General features: G+C 32.4%; 1 protein-coding gene across 1 annotated transcript; it reads right to left on the bottom strand.

Moving 5' to 3' along the window:
- Window positions 1-1,733: 1,733 nt before the first annotated feature.
- Window positions 1,734-4,858, bottom strand: LOC106367896 (glucose-1-phosphate adenylyltransferase large subunit 1, chloroplastic). The gene is made up of 14 exons (XM_048769009.1): window positions 4,331-4,858; window positions 4,080-4,247; window positions 3,900-3,992; window positions 3,739-3,822; window positions 3,600-3,655; window positions 3,289-3,382; window positions 3,106-3,218; window positions 2,951-3,023; window positions 2,800-2,880; window positions 2,610-2,696; window positions 2,420-2,524; window positions 2,227-2,333; window positions 2,066-2,126; window positions 1,734-1,972 (listed from the first exon to the last, which is right to left on the bottom strand). The coding sequence occupies exons 1-14, from the start codon at window positions 4,655-4,657 to the stop codon at window positions 1,871-1,873; spliced, it is 1,551 nt and encodes a 516-aa protein (XP_048624966.1). The 5' UTR covers window positions 4,658-4,858; the 3' UTR covers window positions 1,734-1,870.
- Between the last annotated feature and the right edge of the window lie 15,289 nt (window positions 4,859-20,147).

Below are 20,147 nucleotides of genomic sequence, written 5' to 3'. Positions count from 1 at the left end.
TTTGACATCAAAGACCTGGGAGAACTGAAGTACTTCCTTGGCATTGAGATGTGCAGATCAAAGGAAGGATTATTCATGTCCCAAAGAAAGTATACCCTGGACATATTAAAGGAGGCAGGAGATCTTGGAGGAAGACATGCCAAGACACCACTTGAAGAAGGTTACAAGGTATTGCGAGAGGGGGAGTATGAAGACACTCCATTTGAAGATGTCAAGCAGTATAGACGGATGGTTGGGAAGCTGATCTATCTAACCATCACTCGGCCAGATGTGTGTTTCGCAGTTAATCAAGTGAGCCAGCACATGCAAACTCCCAAGGTTCATCACTGGAACATGGTGGAGAGGATTCTAAGATACTTAAGAGAAGCGCCAGGACAAGGTGTATGGATGGCTTGCAACAAGAACACTGAGGTGATAGGATACTGTGATGCAGATTGGGCTGGAGATAGAGTAGACAGAAGGTCAACCACCGGTTATTGTACATTCATTGGAGGGAATCTTGTCACTTGGAAGAGCAAGAAACAGAAAGTAGTATCTTGTTCAAGCGCAGAAGCAGAGTACAGATCAATGAGGAAGCTAACCAGTGAGCTTATCTGGATAAAGGGGCTTTTAGGCGACTTGGGAATTGAGATCACCTCTCCCATGACCATGCACTGTGACAACCAAGCCGCAATACACATTGCATCCAACTCAGTCTTTCATGAAAGGACAAAGCACATAGAAGTAGACTGCCACAAGGTCAGACAAGCAGTGGAGCAGCAAGTGATTCTCCCATGTTATACAAGAAGTGCGGATCAGCTGGCTGACATCTTCACCAAGGCGGCCAGTAGCAAAGTTTGTGAGTCCATTCTTCCAAGACTTGGACTCATAAACCTTCCATGTCAATGATCTCCTCACCGTGGAGTATTCTACTCTTTTTCCTTTGCTTGGTTTTTATCCCAAGTGGTTTTTCCAAGAAAAGGTTTTAATGAGGGAATACTTCATGGCTTTCCAAGCTTGACACTCACTACTGTCAAGCTTGAGGGGGAGTGTTGACATGAAGAATTAAACAAAGGGAAGTAGTGGAGGAAGTGGGAGAAGTGGCCATATCACTTACCAAATGGGGAGGAGTGGCTAGTCCACTACTAGTTAGTGGAGGAAGTGGGAGGAGTGGCCATATCACTTACCAAATGGGGAGGAGTGGCTAGTCCACTACTAGTTATTTATTCTTCCACCATTGAGTGCTTATTGCTTTTGTTTCCTTTAAATACACCATGTATGTTACACAATTAAACACACAATTCAATACAAACATTTCTTTCATTCTCTCAATCTCACAAATTCTCTCATTCTCTTAAATTCTCAAATTTCTCTTCTCTCTCAAATACTTACGGTTACTTCACTCCTTTTTTTTACTTTGTTCGTGTGCTTCATCACGGTTAAAACACTTAGAAGCTCTCATAATCCCACAAATTATCAATTGCGACCACTGGCATGTCTCCTCAGAGATCGTTTTGGCTTGCTTTCGTGGAAGTTATGTTCGGTGGTCTTATTAGATTCGTTGGTTTGTTTTTCCAATGGGGTTGGTATAACACTATATCAAAGTGGAGCAATACAAAAAAAAGCCAATAGCAAATTAGCTTGAGCTCATCAAAGATCATGACATGAGATGTTAACATTCAGCTGCGAGGAACTTATGTGTAGGTACAGTTTTAAAATTTTCTCCATTTTTTTTTCATAACCACCAATACAGGTGAGTCAAAATACCACCAGCTTAATACATATTATAAATTACGTGGAAAGATTATATGAGAAACCGCATCATTATCAATATAGTTTTGATTTTTCTGCTCTGCACTCTTAATTCTTACACTTAAAAACTTTAAAAGCATCATATAACAGCACCATCTCGGATTACTGAATTCTTCAAGATAACTGTAATGCCAGATCTGATGTAAAATCCATCAGATGACCTATCTGCTTCTTGTACTCCCTGCAAGCCATTGGAAATGAGATAAGCAAACGAAGAATTGTATTGTCAGATGGTTTTCCAAGTTTTTTTTTCTTAAATAGAAGGAGATTTTACCTCCGAGTTTGCTATGATTACATTCTTTCCGACTCTAGCATTCTTGTCTATAATGCATTCTCTGTAGGGAAAAGGAGACGTCAAGAAGAGAAGGAAGAAAGGAATGATGCAGCTTCACAAAAGAGAAGGTAAACCATATAAGTTGATAGTTAGAGTCTTACTTGATTTTTGTGTTCTCTCCTATTCCAATGGGAACCTTTCCCTCAGCTAACAGTGATGCAACTTCTGCTTCAGTTTCGTAGAAATCAGCCCCAAGCATCACAGTGTCCTATAGTTTCCATGCTTATTAGATCATCATTTATATAATTTTAAAGAGTCTAATCCTTCCATTATGATTAGAAAAAGTTTGCCTACCTTTAACTGAACATTACTGCCTATTCTAGATCTAATCCCCACAATGCTGTGCTCAACTAAGCAGTTGGTTAAGAAGCTCCCATGAGAAATGATTGAATCAATCAGCTTCACATGTAATGAACTTAGGAGTTAGTGGTCCAAAACCAAAAGACATGGAAGTAGGGACATATTATGGCTGGTTATGCTTTACCTTAGAACCATCTATTTTTGATGGTGGCAGGTTTCTCCTTGATGTATATATTGGTTTCGCTGCGTCGTAGAAACTGAATGCCGGTGGCTAAAATGTGTATATAGACGTAAGTGACAATATGAGCACATAATATATATATATATATATATATATATGATTATGAACAATATTTTGGAAGATTTGTCCTTACATGCTCAGTAAGGGCGAGATTTGCCTCAAAGAAAGATCTTATCGTTCCTATGTCTTCCCAATAGTCATTAAATAGATAAGCCTGCTTAAAAGATCTCTTATTATCAATACTCATTTGACGTAAATGTATGCTTAAACTGAATGTTACTGACATTCACGTAGAATTCTTTGGCTGAGAAGGGTATAATCTCTGAACCAAAGTCGTTTGCTGTAGGGAAACGCCATCTGATTTCAAAACACTTGCAAGTTATTTTACCTTTTCACAGTTTTTAAAATAGCATAAGGAACTAACAAGTGTTGTTGTTACCTTAAGAGATTCAACAATATCTCTTTCTTGAAAACATAAACTCCCATTGAAGCTATGTATGGTTTCTTTTCAGCTTCCTCCTTGGAAAGTCCTAGAATAGTTGTGTCGACTGCCTAAGGATTACTCGAGGTTAGAACTATCTTCAAGGTTTTGTTCTGAAGATGCTAATATTATTAAACATACCATTGCTTTCAGGTCGTCTCCTTTAGGTTTTTCACTGAAAGAGATAACTCTTCCTTTCTCATCTATCTTCATTAGACCAAAATCTGAGGCACGTCTACCATGTAACACACAAAGACACAGAATAGAAATCATAATCTTTTAAATTATAGTTATATTAATAAAAATCCGAAGATGGGAATAAAGATCCGAAAACCGACTACCACAAAATTACACAATTCAACCATTTCCTATCTACCTTCTCTAAACCCATATCCCCGGCGCGTTCAGGTATAATGAAAGAACCTATATATACTCAGTTTGCATTTACTTACCTGTCATCTATTGGTATGCAGGAAATGCTTATATCTGCACCACTCTGTCTATGATCCTGCAAAGTGAAGTTCAATGTATGAGTCTCTGGAACTAACTAACTCTTAATGAAGGACATGGGATCAAGTAATCTTGTCTCACTTGTACAAAATCCATATAGTCCATCCTGTATAGGTGATCTCCAGAAAGGATCAACACATCTTCTATCTCCTTGCTTCTTGCATCCTATAAAAAACATTATTGGACCGTTTGTTTTTTTTTTTTCATGGGAAGATAAGTTACTTAAAACATTGGTTTCCTACCTCAAAAAGCCAATGGAATTGCCTAACTGCATCTGCTGTACCTTGGAACCACCTTTTACCTGTTTCTCCTGGCGTTTGAGTGGCAGCAAGAGCCTGAATATTATTTTTTCAAACAATTGCCTCAGATGCGTTAACCAAGTTTTGGTTCATAAAAGGATAAAGAAGAGAGCATATCAAAACCTCAACAAAGCCATCTCCAAAAACTCCATTGGAGTTGTAAGCACGAGCTAGATGCCTGTTCAGTGATGCTGAGTTGTATTGTGTGAGTATGTAGACTTTGTTGATTCCACTATTGATGCAGTTGCTCATCGGTACGTCTATCAACCTATATGCTCCCCCTATAGGAACCTGCAGTTCAAAAATATTCCCTATTGATTATACTTTGTGCTACAAGAAACTCAGCAATATTGGAAACAGAGAAAGGAACTAACAGCAGGCTTGGCACGACGCTTTGTGAGAGGGAAGAGTCGAGTTCCTGCTCCACCTCCAAGAATAATTGAAGCCACTGTCCTTGGATCCCTTTTCTCAGACTCAATCTCTTGTACCTTAGTCTCTCCAGTTACACTGGTTAAAGACATTTGAATTTTCTTCTTAGAGGAGTTAGTGGAAGAAGATCGAAGCTGAGACAAGTTGAGCTTCTTCCCCATGAGCTCTCCATTGCAGAATTTTCCTAGCTTAATGTGCCTGGTCAAGCCCGAGGAGCCACGTAGGCAGCTGGGGGCAGAGAGGGAGATTCTGCAGTCAGCGGAGACTGCCATTTTCGCTGGAAATGTTGGCTTGGCTCTTGAATGGTTTGAAGAGAGAGAGGGTGGGGGAGATAAAAAGAAAAGAGAGTTTGCAGGACTTGCATTTTACTTGAATATTTGGAAGGATTTGCTCCACCCTATCTTCAACAAGTAACATACACCACCAGTTTTTGTTTTGTGTTTCGATTTGAAGACATGGCTCTTTTTTGCTTGACCTGTTTCACAATGGCATATTCTACTTGAGACTTAAAAACAAAGTGGACTATTTAGTATCTTATAGAGAGTATGTTGTTTGAAAAACAATTCTTAATGTTTGAATTTTATTAAGATACTTCAAATTTTACTTGTGTTATGTCTTTGATATCCACATATGAAGATGTTCTTCTTACAAGCATCAACAATTACAGAACATCCCTCAACCTAACAAGTAAATAACACTGACCGAGGCGTGAACCTAGGCCCATATATCATATAAACGAAGAAGATAAGCCCACACTAGTTAGGCCCATTAATGAATACAAAGTGTAAAATTTTCAAGTCTGACATCTAACACCACTATGCAGAAACAAAACAAAAGAAAAAAAAGATCCAACACGCTTGTCAGATGAAGTGATTGATTGGTGGTATTTGCTTCTTGGGATAGTAGCTATTAACATTTTCAAATCAGTTACAGTTTATAGAATGTATTTTTTCCTAAATAGATTATGCTTTGTTAAAATCACTAGGAACCCCTAAGATTAATATTTTACAAATATTGTTTATTTTTAAATTTTAATTCATAAGCAAATCTCTGACTCCAGATTATGTATGTTTTGGTTTTAGAGATGTCTCTATTTTAGAATTTAAATCTATGATATCAAGCTGAAACTGAAAGTAGAGAGAATGCATAAGCCTACATTTGTATTTTATATAATTATTTTCATAGCTTGTATAGAGAGAATGCAGAAGCCTACATTTGTATTTTATATAATTATTTTCATAGCTTGTATGGTTTTTAAGGCAAGGGCTGAAACAGCAAATTAAATAGTAACTATATCACCATAATTTTAGCAAAAAATATATATATATATATATCACCATAATGTTAGTATTTCTTTTGGAATTTGGAGGCATTCATGTCGATTCAATCTTTATCCACCTGGATAGTTGGTGACTCTGATATCCAAAATAATTTATAATTTTAAAGAATATCCGATTTGATCCGTAAATAAAATAAAATTTTAAAAATAATTGAAAAAATTAATAATAACATTTTATTACAAAAATCAAATATTATTTAACTTTTTAAATTGTAATACCTAATATAATAAATTTAATTCATAAAAATATTGTAAAACTTATATAAACTATAATATATATATATAATTCTGTACATATATGTATATATATGCATATACCAAATCGAATTGATATCCGTTCCTAAAAATATTGGTATTTGTGATTTGTTTTTTTTATTGTATTTTAGTAATTGATTTGTTTCGTAGAGTTACGGATATCCATATTTTTGGTTCATATCAAAACAGATAACAAATCAAATCAAAACTTATAAATATTTTGCCCAACTTTATCCGTAAACTATAAAAATAATATATATATATATATATATAATTTAGCTTTTGATTCGTTATTTGTTTTGATTCGAACCGAAAAATCCAAAGTTTTATTGGAACCATGCATGTGAGTTTTATATACAAAGTATATAGTGTGAACGCGTTAGCATATTTATTATCAAATCATTGTGAGTCTGCAACGTGTCTATTATAGTGTGAATGCATTTATTACAATGTTTCTCCTTTAATATCCCCTATATATTATTTGTGGAACATTTTTAAGTTGTAACTTAAGGGATTAATGCTGACATGTCGACACCTCAGCCATTCTCAGAATCATTTTTAAAGCGGACCAACATAACTAGAGAAATAAAACGGATGACATTAAGAAACATTAGTGTATTAGTATATATTAGGGGATTAGTGTATATTAATGCATATATCTAACTCTGAGAAGCCCTGTTATTATTAAGGCCCATTGACTTGACACCGTTGAACAATTGTATTCGTGATTTAAAAAAGAAACCTTATGTGATCGTGAGTATCCTCTGATTTTCCATATCTTTGTTTGCAAGCAGTTAATATTCGATTACTTCTAGCCCAAGCTAGATTACTTATCAGTTTATCACGCAAAATATATGTTATAAGTTTATTGCTATCTTTGTAAAAATTAGTTAATAAACATTTAATGGTGAGTTACTGTAAATATTTTATAGACGGGCAACCCTAAATGATTTGTATAACTATAAATACATAGACTAACTAACGACATAGCTCATATTTTTCATCCTATCTTTTCATAAATAAAATTAACTAATTTATACCACTTAGCATTGTAACATTTTTTACTTAGCATTGTAACATTTTTTACTAAATAGAATTATTTACCTGACACTTTCACTCCGCGGAAGACGCGGATCTCTTCCTAGTATAAGGAATATGTTGGTCGATTATTGTTTTTACTATATAGCGGCCCACATTCAGTAGAGTCATGAGTCAACATTATGATACACTAGGGTCGGCCCGCCCTACCGGCGGGAAGTTAAAAAAAAAACTATTTTATATGAATTTACATTAATTTTATGAAGCATTTAAGAAAAAAATTGTAGATTGAAAACGATATTATAAATAAAAATAAATAAATAGAATTCAGAGATAATGTTGTTATTTTTAATAAATATAATTGTGCAATAATCATGCCAGAGAAATATGTTAAGGAAAAGCTTATATTATATAAGCCAAAACAACCTTTTGTTAGTGTGAGTAGCTTGGTCTGTGTATGTTTTAATTAAAATGTGTATGGTTTTTTTCCTAATGAAAGTCATACTTCAACTTCTCTGCCACTCTTTAAATTGAATACGGTATATCGTTATTAAATAAGTTTAGAATTTATTAGATAGTTTTACTATTAATTTATAAGTTATTAATACTGTGAAAATTTGCGTAATGAATTAACAATATACTTAAATTAAATGATACTATTGCATGAACGTTTTTTATAGAATCCATACTCCTATGTAATAAAGAGCTTATGTTGACGTGTAATTATCTTGCAAAATATATTTTTGCATTGGTCTATTAATACTTTGAAATAATGTTTACCGTACAAAGGGAATCGTTCAAAATTTTCAAATAATACAGTGTTCGTTTATTCAAATAGCCACGTAAGAGTAATATATAATAATATGTTTGCGATATTGTATGAAAAAAGAAGTTAGGAGCACTATTTATCTTGAAATCACGGACTTTAAAAAATAAATTGATATAAATGGGTAAAGCAAATAATTATAGGAACACTATTTATCATGAAATCATGGACCTTAAAAAAATAAATTGATGTAAATAGGTAAAGCAAATAATTATTCCTAAGTTTTTTTTTTGCTAAAACATTATTCATATTTTAAATGCTCAATATATGTATATCAAATTAGTAAATTCAATTTCGCATTCACTATATAATATTATAAATTTTATATGTGTGTTCACTAATATACTATAAACCTATTAGTTCATCTAGTTTTTGGTTTTTACGGACTATTTTACACATTAAAATAAATAAAACATTTTATTTTATTTTCGACACATGTAAATCCAATTAAAATCATTGTACTCGGTTCTGTTGATTTACATTAATTTGTCATACCGGTATGATCAGATTGAATATCAACAATATTATAAGAGTTGTTTTTATTACGTATTCATAAGACGAAGAACACAACATTATTTATTTACTAAAATTTAAATGTATACTGCTAAAAGTATTATTTTATTTGATCTAAAGCCCACATAATAATATTCTCGCATGTTTATGAGTTACACCAGAAGCCCACACGATCTCGAACTCCAAATTAGTGAAACGTCGCGTTTTGGACACGGACACTTGTCGGTTTCTCAAGACTCGAATTAGTGACGTGTCCGCCTACGTGGATAGCATAGGAGAGAAGCAAACCCAACTTTATATATAAATATTTGCCAGATAAGAAGAAAAAGAGGAAAATAAACATTTAAACAAAAAAAACGGGATATTAGGCAAAGTAACTAAGAAAAAAAAAATTCAAAATCTAACCAAAATCCCCCTCTTTCTCTTATTTTCTCTTCCTATCTCTCTCTCCTCTCTCTCCCAAAATCTAATTTCTCTTTTCTTTTTTTTGGTTATTTAGCAAAAAAGCCCCAAAAAAAAGCATAAGAGTAAAACACATGACATTCATCATAGTGCATTTTGGTTGGTTGGTTGGTGGTGGTTGATGGACCTCAGAGGAAAAAAACAGAGCTGTAAAATAGAAACAAGAATATCTTTCTCACTTTTGAAATCTTGATTTTGTCTCGATTTCTATAATCTATCTTTAGATTTGGTGCCTCCTTTTTGTTTGGGTGTTCTAAGTGTGAGGGAGCGTTTTGATTGAGGGACTTGACAATTTTCAGAGATACAATGTTTAAAGAAAAAAGAAGAAGGCAAGTGAATTTTGCGTTTAGGATACGTCTTTGAAACGTCACTTTCTTTTCACTAACAAACAATGAAACTAATGATCTGTTGTCTGAAATATCAGAGAGAATCGTATCTACTTTCTCACCCTCGCTTTATCTTTCTCAATTCCTTTTTTTTTTTAGTTTTCTTGGGTAATTGTTTTCTATCTTTACCCGTAACAAATTGAAAAGAAAATCATATTTTAAGTAAATTACACATCATTTAGTCATTTGACAGAAGTAAAAGCAAAGTGACATTTATACATTTTACTATTGCGGAACACTGCCATTAACATATCAGCTGGTTTTTATTAAGCTGTTAAGTTTTCTCAGAAAACGATAGTTTCTAGCTATTATCAGATTCATAAACAACAACAAAAAAACTGATCGGAAATACATGTAATTGACTAATTAAGACTATTAAACCGGAATACACAATCATACAAATTTGCTGGATGTCAGCAGGACATTTTTCAAAATGAATTAACAAAAGGAAAATGTTCAAATTTAAGCATTAGCTCATAAAAGTTTCTCATTTCCACTCGAGATATTATTTTAATGTTTAATTAGTTAATTAAGTATCAATTAAACTATGTTGAGTGATATTGTAATTTTTAGTTAACATAGTATATACATATTATATAATACATAGAATAAATATATCAACCAAATAATATATATTATTTCGTTTAATAATAACAAAAATGAAAATAAACGCTTACACTTGATTACCTTTGAAAATATATAATTTTTACTAGGCACCAAAAAGAGTGAACATGTAATTCTTGCGCCATCTCAATATTTTCAAATGAAATAGATTTAGTAGTCACTTGGGTGATTATTCCATGATATATATATACTATTATTTGTTGTTAGATTTCGGCTTTGAACAATTATAGCATTTGATGATAATTTTAATATTTAACTCTTCTAGTAAATTTTGGATATTTTTTGAATGGTTGAACTTCTAGATTAGTTTGTTATTATATTTTGTTGTATAAGTTAGCTAACTTATTTACTAACTCACAATTTGGATGATATAATTAAACTTGAATTGATAAATACTACTTCCTGTGTTCCATATTATAAATAGTTTTAGTTAAAAGCACTAATATTAAGAAATTGTTGCTTTTGTAAAAAATATTATTTAATTAATAAATTCAACCTAATATATAAAAAATAACATTATTTGATTGGTTATACAATATCCAATAAAGAGAAAATGTGACATTGAAATATGAAAACTACTTATACTGTGAAACAAACATTTTTTGCTAAAACTACTTACATATATAAAACGGAGGGAGTAAGTTATAGAGTAATTGAGCTGAACTAAGCTATCTCAAAAAGTATCTAGCTAATTTATGATGAGTTACTTAAAAAAAAAAATCATGATGAGTAGGTTTTTTTAATTAGTGAGAAAAGATGTTAAAAAGTTGTGTGTGTGGGGGGGAGGGGGGGAACAATACTGTATTTCTTAGCGACGTAACCAAGAGTTAACCATCGCCAACAGAACAAATTTATTGTATTACAGAACCTGAAACCTTAAAACGTGAACTTTGGTACTAGCTCTATTTAAAGAACACGAAAAGGTTCCATAAGAACAAAATAAGTTGCTCAAAAAAGAAGAAGATAACTAAAACTGATATGGACCTCTCGGAACTAGATATCTAGTTCACTACATAAGAAAAAGAAACGCAATTATATGGTTTTAGTACAGTGCATAATCCAATATATATATTTGAAATTCAATCATTTTAAAAAATTAGTAAGAATGCTGTGCGCTATAAATGCGACGAATGACTTTCTTATATATATTTGTGTCCAAGAATTATACTCATTCTGTTTCATAATAGATGATGTTTTAGAAGGAGTTTTTTGTTTCAAAATAGACGATATTTTGATATTTTTATATTATTTTTAACTTTAATGAAAACTATGTAACCAATCAGATTTTGAAGTCATTTCTATACTTGATTGAATGATTTTTAAAATATATTTTTTAAATTACATTTTAGAGAAAACTAAATTTTTTAATATTTGTGCATCAAACCAAAATATTATGTATTGTGAAACTGAGAGATTATTTTTTTTGACTATTTTGAATCTCTTCAGTTATTATTTATATTCCTCTCTGTGATTATTATCAACAAATAATATGTGTGTCAGTGTGTGTATCCAACCGAAGTTGATCTTTACACCATCTCCAACGTATTTCCTTATTTTTACCTCTAAAATAGAGCATCTCTGAAATAGAGATGAATTTCTCTCCAATGTATTTTTCTATTTTTGCCTCTATAAAAAAATATTCTCAAAAGATTCTATTTTAATTTTACAAAAAATACATTTTGTTTATAAAAGTTGATAACTAACCCTATTTATTTTTAACTTTTAAAATATTTTCATAAACTTATGATTTTTTTTAAACTAAAATTTTGTTAAAAGACTATTAAGTAAATAAAAAATGTTATTATACTCCTACAAAAGCTGTATTTCTCTATAAATATAATTATTTTGGTTACAACTATAAAAATTTGAAAGTTAAAGGACTATTTTGAAAATAAAAAAGTATGACTCTATAATAGAGGAATGCTATTTTTTCCTCTATAAAAGAAAAAATAGCAATCTCTATTTTAGAGGTGAAAATAGAGATGGGATGGAGCATTTTTACCTCTATTATAGCATATAGAGGTGAAAATAGCTAGGGATTGGAAATGCTCTCACATATGCACGAATTTTTATAGGGCAATAGAGTATCAATGTATTAGGGTTTGATCGTGTCACCAAGGTAAAAAATAATATATATTTATGGATATATATATATATATATTATTGAAATGTTGAAAAATGAGAGGTAATATCAGTAAACATGCCCTCTCTATTTTTTAAAATGGCTATAAATAGTTGACAAAAAAATGGCTATAAATAGAAGTAAAATGTTGTTGGAAATTTTCACTCTCGATTTTTGTTTTGGCTTTTCCCTATTATTAGTTTCAAAGTTAGTTTGTTCTCTTTAAAATTTAGAAGCTTGCTTAGTCTTGTATCCTTGTTTTGGCCGAGTATACCCTCAATTAATTGAACTTTAGCAAAAAAAATAAAAAAAAATACCCTCAATTAATTGTTCCCTTTCTTAAAATACTCTTATTATCAGAACTATACACATATGGATAGACAAATGCTATTAATCGATACAAAATTATACAATGATATACTTATATAGGTTAGATATAATATCATGTGTAATATTTTTGGCAGGAGCAAATCCACCAATAGACTACCTAGGCATAGACATTTCGGGTATCGGTTCGGTTCGGGTATTTCGGGTTTCGGGTACTTTTGATAGGGGGCTATAGTATCCATTTAGTACTTGACCTATTTTCGGTTCGGTTCGATTCGGATAGTTTCGGGTTCGGTTCGGTTCGGATAGTAAATGTAGGAACCAAAAAATATCTGGAAAAAGTTTGGTTCTCATTTTGATCCGGTTCGGGTTCGGATAGTTCGGGTAGTTCAGATAATTTGGATAAAATATCGGTCATTTAGGGTAAAATATAAAATAATTAGGATGATTTAGATAAAAATTTCAGATATTTCGGATTACTTTGGATATTTCGGATAAAACTATCCGGATAGTTTTGGATACTTTCGGGTAGTTCGGATACTTTATAATAATTTAGTTATCCTCAACTATTTTCAGATACTTTTAATAAAATTTTAAATTAAAAAATATATATTTAGTTATGTTATATGTATATATAATTAATATTTTTATATATTCGGGTACCCGTTCGGTTCTCGGTTCGGTTCGGTTATTTCGGATATAAAAATATAGGAAGCATTCGGATATTTGAGGGTATTGGTCCGGTTCCGATTTCGGGTATTTCGATTCAGTTCCGGTTATTTTGCCCAGGTCTAAGACTATCAACGAGGATATGGTTTTGTCGCTATGTTTCCACTACTCACGATACACGGATTCATCTAGTACACTCGCCAAATTAACGTACGCCGTCCTGTCACAAAACAAACAAAAAAAACGTATGCCGTCATAAATTATTTATAGGTTCTAATATTAACTAATTAAAAAAATTTGTAGCTCTATTTATATATATTTGACGGTCTCTTTTGAAATTGTAAATTATAAATGTAGTAATATATTTAAATATTTTTAAAAAATTGACCATAATTTATATATTTACTTTTATGAATTTTTTTTAAAATTTTTAGACTCGAGTCCTATACTTTTTTTTTTTGAAAAACAGATTCGAATCCTAATATATAGCTCAACTTGCTCATGCTTCGCTATTAAATGACTATGGTATCCATATTTGAACACTGTAATGTTTCTCTTGTAAAAAACTCTCTTTTTCATTTTTACGTAAGATATAGTTTTTGAAAAGATAAGTGTTTAACTTGTTTCACTTACGAAGAAGTACATGGATTACACCGTATATTCCCCCCCCCCCCCAAAAAAAAAATTACACAGTTTTTTTTTAATTTTTAGACTCGAGTCCTATACTTCTTTTTTTTGAAAAACAGATTCGAATCCTAATATATAGCTCAACTTGTGCTATTAAATGACTATGGTATCCATATTTGAACACTGTAATGTTTCTCTTGTAAAAAACTCTTTTTTTTCATTTTTACGTAAGATATAGTTTTTGAAAAGATAAGTGTTTAACTTGTTTCACTTACGAAGAAGTACATGGATTACACCGTATATTCCCCCCCCCCCCCCCCCCCCCCAAAGAAAAAACTCTTTTTGAAAAGATAAGTGTTTAACTTGTTCCACTTACACGGGAAGACAAGAAGTACATGGATTACACCGTACGTGTTATGCTCCCCCCCACCACAAAAAAAAAAAAAAAATTACATAGTTTCTTATGAGGCAGCTTATATATATATCCGTCGACATGATTTAATTTCGATGTTGCAATAAATTAATTAATGACTTAATTGGTTAATTATTCGGTCAAAGAGAGCGACAACATAAATTAAAGAACCTAAAGGTAGCCCACATCCAAAGAACAATATATTTTGTTATTTGAATAAATGCTTATTCTGGTTTTTATAACTGGAAAATGATAAAAATATGTTAATGAAAATAAGGGGTAACAGAGTAACTTCATGTAAGGTGTGGCTGTTTTGAGGATAGAAACTAAAGACGTCATGGTATTTTAGACGTTTAAAATCATTCACCAATCCTTTTGCTCAACTTAGCCACAAAGAAACCTGCCCAATTGCCACTTTTGAACGAAAATGCTCCCTCCACATTTTCAGAATTGGATCTAAAAGTTTAACCTAATTGAACCACACCAAAAAGACATTGCGTCACTAATCATGTAGACGTTATCAAGTTGGTGGGGACTAATTTTAGTTTAATTAATTAATGGTGATTTCACAACAAACAAAAAAAAAAGGCTGGTTTAAACAGTCATTCATTCAGGATTACAAACGCAGACCAGAATCCAGGATTCAAATGATCGGATCCAAATTAAAAATGGGTTATTAGTTATGTGATTTTACGTGGTTGCTTTAATCATGTTTTTGTCAACTTAATCATGTTTAAAGATGTGTTCCAAGTATGTAATAGCTTAACAAATATTCTTGAAATATAAATGCTTTTTGGAATGCTGTGGCAAATTAGTTTCAACATGCAATAATAACATAGTTAAAAGATGCAATAATACCCAAACAGATAGACGCGGATCCCATGCAGACTACTTTGAAAGAAAAGGGACGTGAAAAAGGAACTTTTATATACCAATCTCCACTTACAGTAAATATAAATTAATATCACAAAAACCAAAAGACAAAACCCTTGCACAAAATTAAGATAAAGATGAGATATCAAAGGTGACCTAGTGGTTCTTTGAGATTCTCACAGACGACTGCCAGAAAGTCGAAAGTTCGATACTCTGTCGGCGCGGTGATACTATACCTCTCCAAATAAATCCTTCGGGATTTCCTGAATATGGAGTCTTTCGAGGTGGGGTTAGTCACTATAAAAAGTGTACCCACAATAGTTTTTTAATAGCTATCAACTTGAGAAATTAAAGTAACAATTTTAAACGTTCTCTCTCTAAAAAAAAATAAAAGCTCTCACATCTCTCTACCGCCTAGGGTTTTCAGCCGCTCTCTCCCCTTCCGGCAGTCGCCGCCGCGTCTCAGGCGACCGCCGGGCTTTGCGTCGTGTCTTTTTTCTTTCGTCTGCGTGTTTGTGTCCTCGTCCTCGTCTCCTCCTCTATTTCTTTCTACGGCTTCCTGACGCGGCGGCGGTCCCACTTCCTGTTCAGATCCAGAGCTTCCTTGTGTCACGGTCAGTCCATGGGGGTGGCAGCACTAGAGGACGGTGTTTTTGCTCCTTCACGGTTCTGTTTCTTCGAGGCTAGGTAAGCTCTGTCCGGATTGGGGTTTTATTTCATTGTTGATGTGCGTTTGGTTTGAGTGTTGTGGCGTGGAGTTTGTTGAGAAGCTGGCTGTCGTTGTTCTCCTCCGGGTAGTGGCGTGGTGGTGGGTTCGTTGGCATGGTCCAGTTAGGGTTTCAGTATCCGCGAATCTGAGATCTGTTTCTCCGCTTCTTCGGGTGATCTTCGGTAGGCGCGTGTGGGCTCTCTCCGTCTCTGGTGAGGTCTGGTGGCGATGCGCGTAGGTCACGGCGGCGGCGCGTGGTGGTGGCAGAACGTGTGTCTCAGGAGAGTTCTTTGTTCTTCCTGTTCTTCTCCAGAGAAGTTTCCGGTGTATCCGATTTGGTCCTTGCCGTGATCTGAGTGCTCTTCGTCTTCATCACTCTCTCAATAAGGTATGCGATTGGGTCATTCTCGTTTGTTGGTGTGGAGCTTGTTCTAGCTGTGCAGTAGTTGGTCTAGCGAGTGGTTTGTTCTCCTGCGGTTGTGCATCCGGAGAGGTAACCACCTTTCGGTCCGCTCTCTATATATGAGATTTCGGTTAAATGGGTGTAACGGTCACGGCGAGTTGAACTGGAGGCAGCAATCTCCGGGTCTCTTCGACGAACGACGGCATCGTCGCTCGGTGGTTATCTTTCATGTCGTCGGAAATATAGTTGTCTGTTTCGAGTTTGTTCGTGCTTGGATTCTTTGTCCGGATTTTGTTTAGGCATTTGTAGTCGGAAGCTGTAGGAACCGTTGTTTTAAGGTTTGAGGGCGTTTTTCTCTCTGTTAGCTCGCGGTGCCCGATTCTCGTTCGAGACTTCTCTCGGATACTCTGATCCGGGCTTGACTCGTTACTAATCTGGCTCTTAGGCTTTGCTCCGCTATTCTTCGGTTTGACTTTTTCAATTTAGAATTGTTGTTTAGTTTATTTTTTGCATTATGCTACAAGTTTTCTGCGTAATTTCTGTCACAGATTGAAAATTGGTATAATAATTTAACATTTTATTAAAAAAAATATTAAGATAAAGAGCTTCGAAGCGCAGTCCGTTGGAGTTTCACGTGTCGCTCACTTAATTTTTATTCTTATATGTATTCCACATTAAGAGAAAACGAGTGTGGGCACTTGCACTATAATTGACGTTTAGTAAAATGGAGACTTATCAATTATAAACAAATAATGTTACAAAAAGAAAATTATAAACAAATAGTGTTTTTTAATTACTATTTGGTTTCATTACTAAATCTAGTGATTGGTAAAAACTGTTTCTTAAATAAAATAGTATGCATTTAAAATGAAACTAGTATGTTATCTTGGTTATAATTTATGTACTATGCTACCAAAATTCAAAAAAAAAAAATGAAAACCTGTAATTAATTATACTTTTTTTTTGTCAGCAACATAAAAGAATCATGTAAACTCTGCAAAGGGGCATCAATTGTAGAATCCGTTAACAAATCGCAGCCCCAATCAATCCCGATCTTCTCAAAAATACCCCGAAACCCACTCAATCCTGACAGATTCATTCGAATGAAATCGTTTTTTTTTCTTTTGCTCGCTAGTGCCGTAATCCGGATGAAGATTCGGTATATCCTTCTCGTTTCCGACTCTTAATCTCCCTGGATCCCACCCTCGAAATCTCATTGAAACCGTTGATCTAGATCGCCTCGGTATATCCTTCTCGTTACAAATTTGCTATATATTTGTTTAAGTTTTATCTTGTAAATAATGTTTTGGTAAATTCACATCTTGTTAAATGTAAACGGATGATATAATAAGTTAATAAACGGTAATAATAAGATACTAGATTTTGACCCGCGATTTCAAATCGCGGGATTATTTTCTAAAAAAACTTTAATTTTTGATGTTTTATTTTTTGTTGTATTAATATTTTTATTTTTGGCACATATATACTATAAATTATATTAAATTTTAACCCATTCTAAAGATATACTATGTAAAAAATATATTAATTATTCTCATATTTTTTTAATTTTGGTATATATATGTTTTCGATGCCATGAATATTATAATAATTTATTTTATATAATATTATGTAATTTATATAATGAAAATAATTTTTTCTAACCCAATAAATTTTCATGTTTATCAATTATTCCAATTACTTCATTTTTATCGAACTGTATTTCAAAATACTAAACAACCGATTTTTTTGAAATATCAATACTATGAAAATAGTAATCATTTTATTTAAATAAAATTTACATGGTTTAATTTCCAACTGATTTTATATTATAACCTGAAAAGAAAAATTCATGCTGTAAAATGAGATATGTTAGTGTAAATAAATCCATAAATGATTTAATGTTAAAAACACCTACCTAATAGCAATAATTAATTGCTTATTTATAAACGAACTAAACACTTATTATTTACAAATAATCTAAACAAACTTGTATATTATGTAAACAAAATTATTTTCAAAAGATTTGTTTCCTTATTAAATGAGTGAAATTAATTGAAAAGATCTTTAAAATAAGCAATGGCATGACAATGTAAATAAATTGAAAACTAATGGCAGAATCCTATTAGGGATTTTGCTTTAATAGTATAGATTGTTGAAGTATCTGGCAATCAGCTCTTTGATTTCTTTGTTCTTTGTTAAAAGAATATGTCCAATCCAATAACTAAATTTATATTAATTTTTTTAATTAGATATATTATCAGGGTTGCGAAACTCGAAATGCATGCACTTAAAAAAGTGTGTAATTAATTTAAAAAAAGTTTTGAACTAATTAAACGTGTGTAATTTGTTAAAAGAATATATCCGTTCCAATGACAACTTACATAAAAACTGTATATTGCATCAGTGTTGCAAAACTTGAAATGCATGCACTTAAAAAAGTGTGCACTCGTTATTTTTTAAAGTGTGTAATTAGTTTTAAAATGTTTTCAACTAATCTCCGATCCACCGATCCATCGATCCAAGTTGCGGGGTTGTGATAACGTCGTTATTATACGGACAAACCTAGCTAGCTACTTTCTTCCTTTGAATTACGATGTTAATACTTAATTAGTACATTATAGTGCAATTGAATTGAACATCTTTGAGACTGAGAGCATATTGACGTCATATATATATATATTTGACATGATCGTTCATTTGTTTTTTTTTCTTGAAAAAAGCATAAACTGTTATTTTCTTACCAGACCAATTTTGTTTGAATATCTGCTCCATCATACATTATTTTCTAATAATACAGTATTTCTTATCTGGCTTCATAAGAATACACGTATATTCTTAACATTTTCACCAAAAAAATACACATATATATTATAGTTTTGGCGATTACCACATGTTTAAATAATGAAATGATATTTTAATAGGCAATTCTCTCAAATATACATTTTTAAGTTTCTGTTACAAAAATAGACCTCAAAAACTAAAATGACCAAAATAACATTTTTTATTTTGAAAATTTTAATTTAATTTAATTTTTTTAATTTTGAAATTCTATCCCCAAAACCTCACTACTCAACTCTAAACCTTAAATCCTAAATTCTAAACCCTAAACTCTAAACTATAAACCATAAACCCTAAACTCCACCCCTTAACTCTAAATCCTAATGTCTAGATTAATTAACCCTAGAAGTATAAGTGTATATTTACTTTTTTGATAAAACATTTAAGTCTATTTTGGTCATTTTTATTTTTAATGTCTATATTTGTGACAAAAACGTTTTAGGTCTATCATAAAGAATTTCTCTATTTTAATTCATACTAAGGGGGTGTCCGCGCTTCGCGCGGAATATTGTTTTATTATTGCTAAGAGCATAATTTTTTTTTGGATAATGTAATTATGTTGTCGTTTTTATTTGTTAAGATCATTATTTGATGTTTTTAGTGTGTTATGTAGTAGGTGATAAGTTAATATATTTTGCGTTTTTTTTTTTGAATAATGTGTTGTTGTGTGTATAGTACTTGTTAGTAGTCAAATGAGCCTCTAACGTAAACTAATATTGAATTTCAATAACTTTGCATCTACACATTTGTTGATTCTAAGATTAACGGTTTCATCGTCAAAATTGAATTATATTTTTTTCATATTTTTGAAAATTATAATCTTTAAGATGTTTTTTGCCCTCTCCCCATATTTTAAACTTGGACCCTCACCGTCTATGTATTTCGTTACATTTCTGGTGTGCGGTGCTTCTCACCATCACCGGAAAAAGACTCACATTTTTCTCTTGTTCTTCTTGCCTTCTTCACCTATGAGATTATATGGTATTTGTTGCAGATCGGGTTTATGAGTTTTCAGTTGTTCGGTTGCTTCCCACGGCATTGTAGGTTGTTCCAGTCAATATTGACTGCTCCTCTTCTTCCTTAGATTTCAGCTGATGTTAGGAACTGCATCTCCTTGGTTGGGTCAGAGTTTATTCGTCTTTGATTTTGTATTCCTCGTCGTTCGCTTACCGTCAATAGTCTCTGCTCGTTTTGGTTTTCAAGATCTAATTTTTGGTGTTCTGACTTCTATGCTCTCTTTCATAGCTCGAGGACAGCTCCATAGTTTTTTGATTTCGCTCTGTATCCCTTTCCCTCTCTATTCTTGCATCTCTTTGCAGCTTTCATCGCATCTCTGGTG

Source organism: Brassica napus, chromosome C9, assembly GCF_020379485.1.
Source record: "Brassica napus cultivar Da-Ae chromosome C9, Da-Ae, whole genome shotgun sequence".
Taxonomy (NCBI): domain Eukaryota; kingdom Viridiplantae; phylum Streptophyta; class Magnoliopsida; order Brassicales; family Brassicaceae; genus Brassica; species Brassica napus.
Note: the sequence above shows the minus strand (reverse complement) of the source record. Positions and strands in the feature narration are given on the sequence as shown.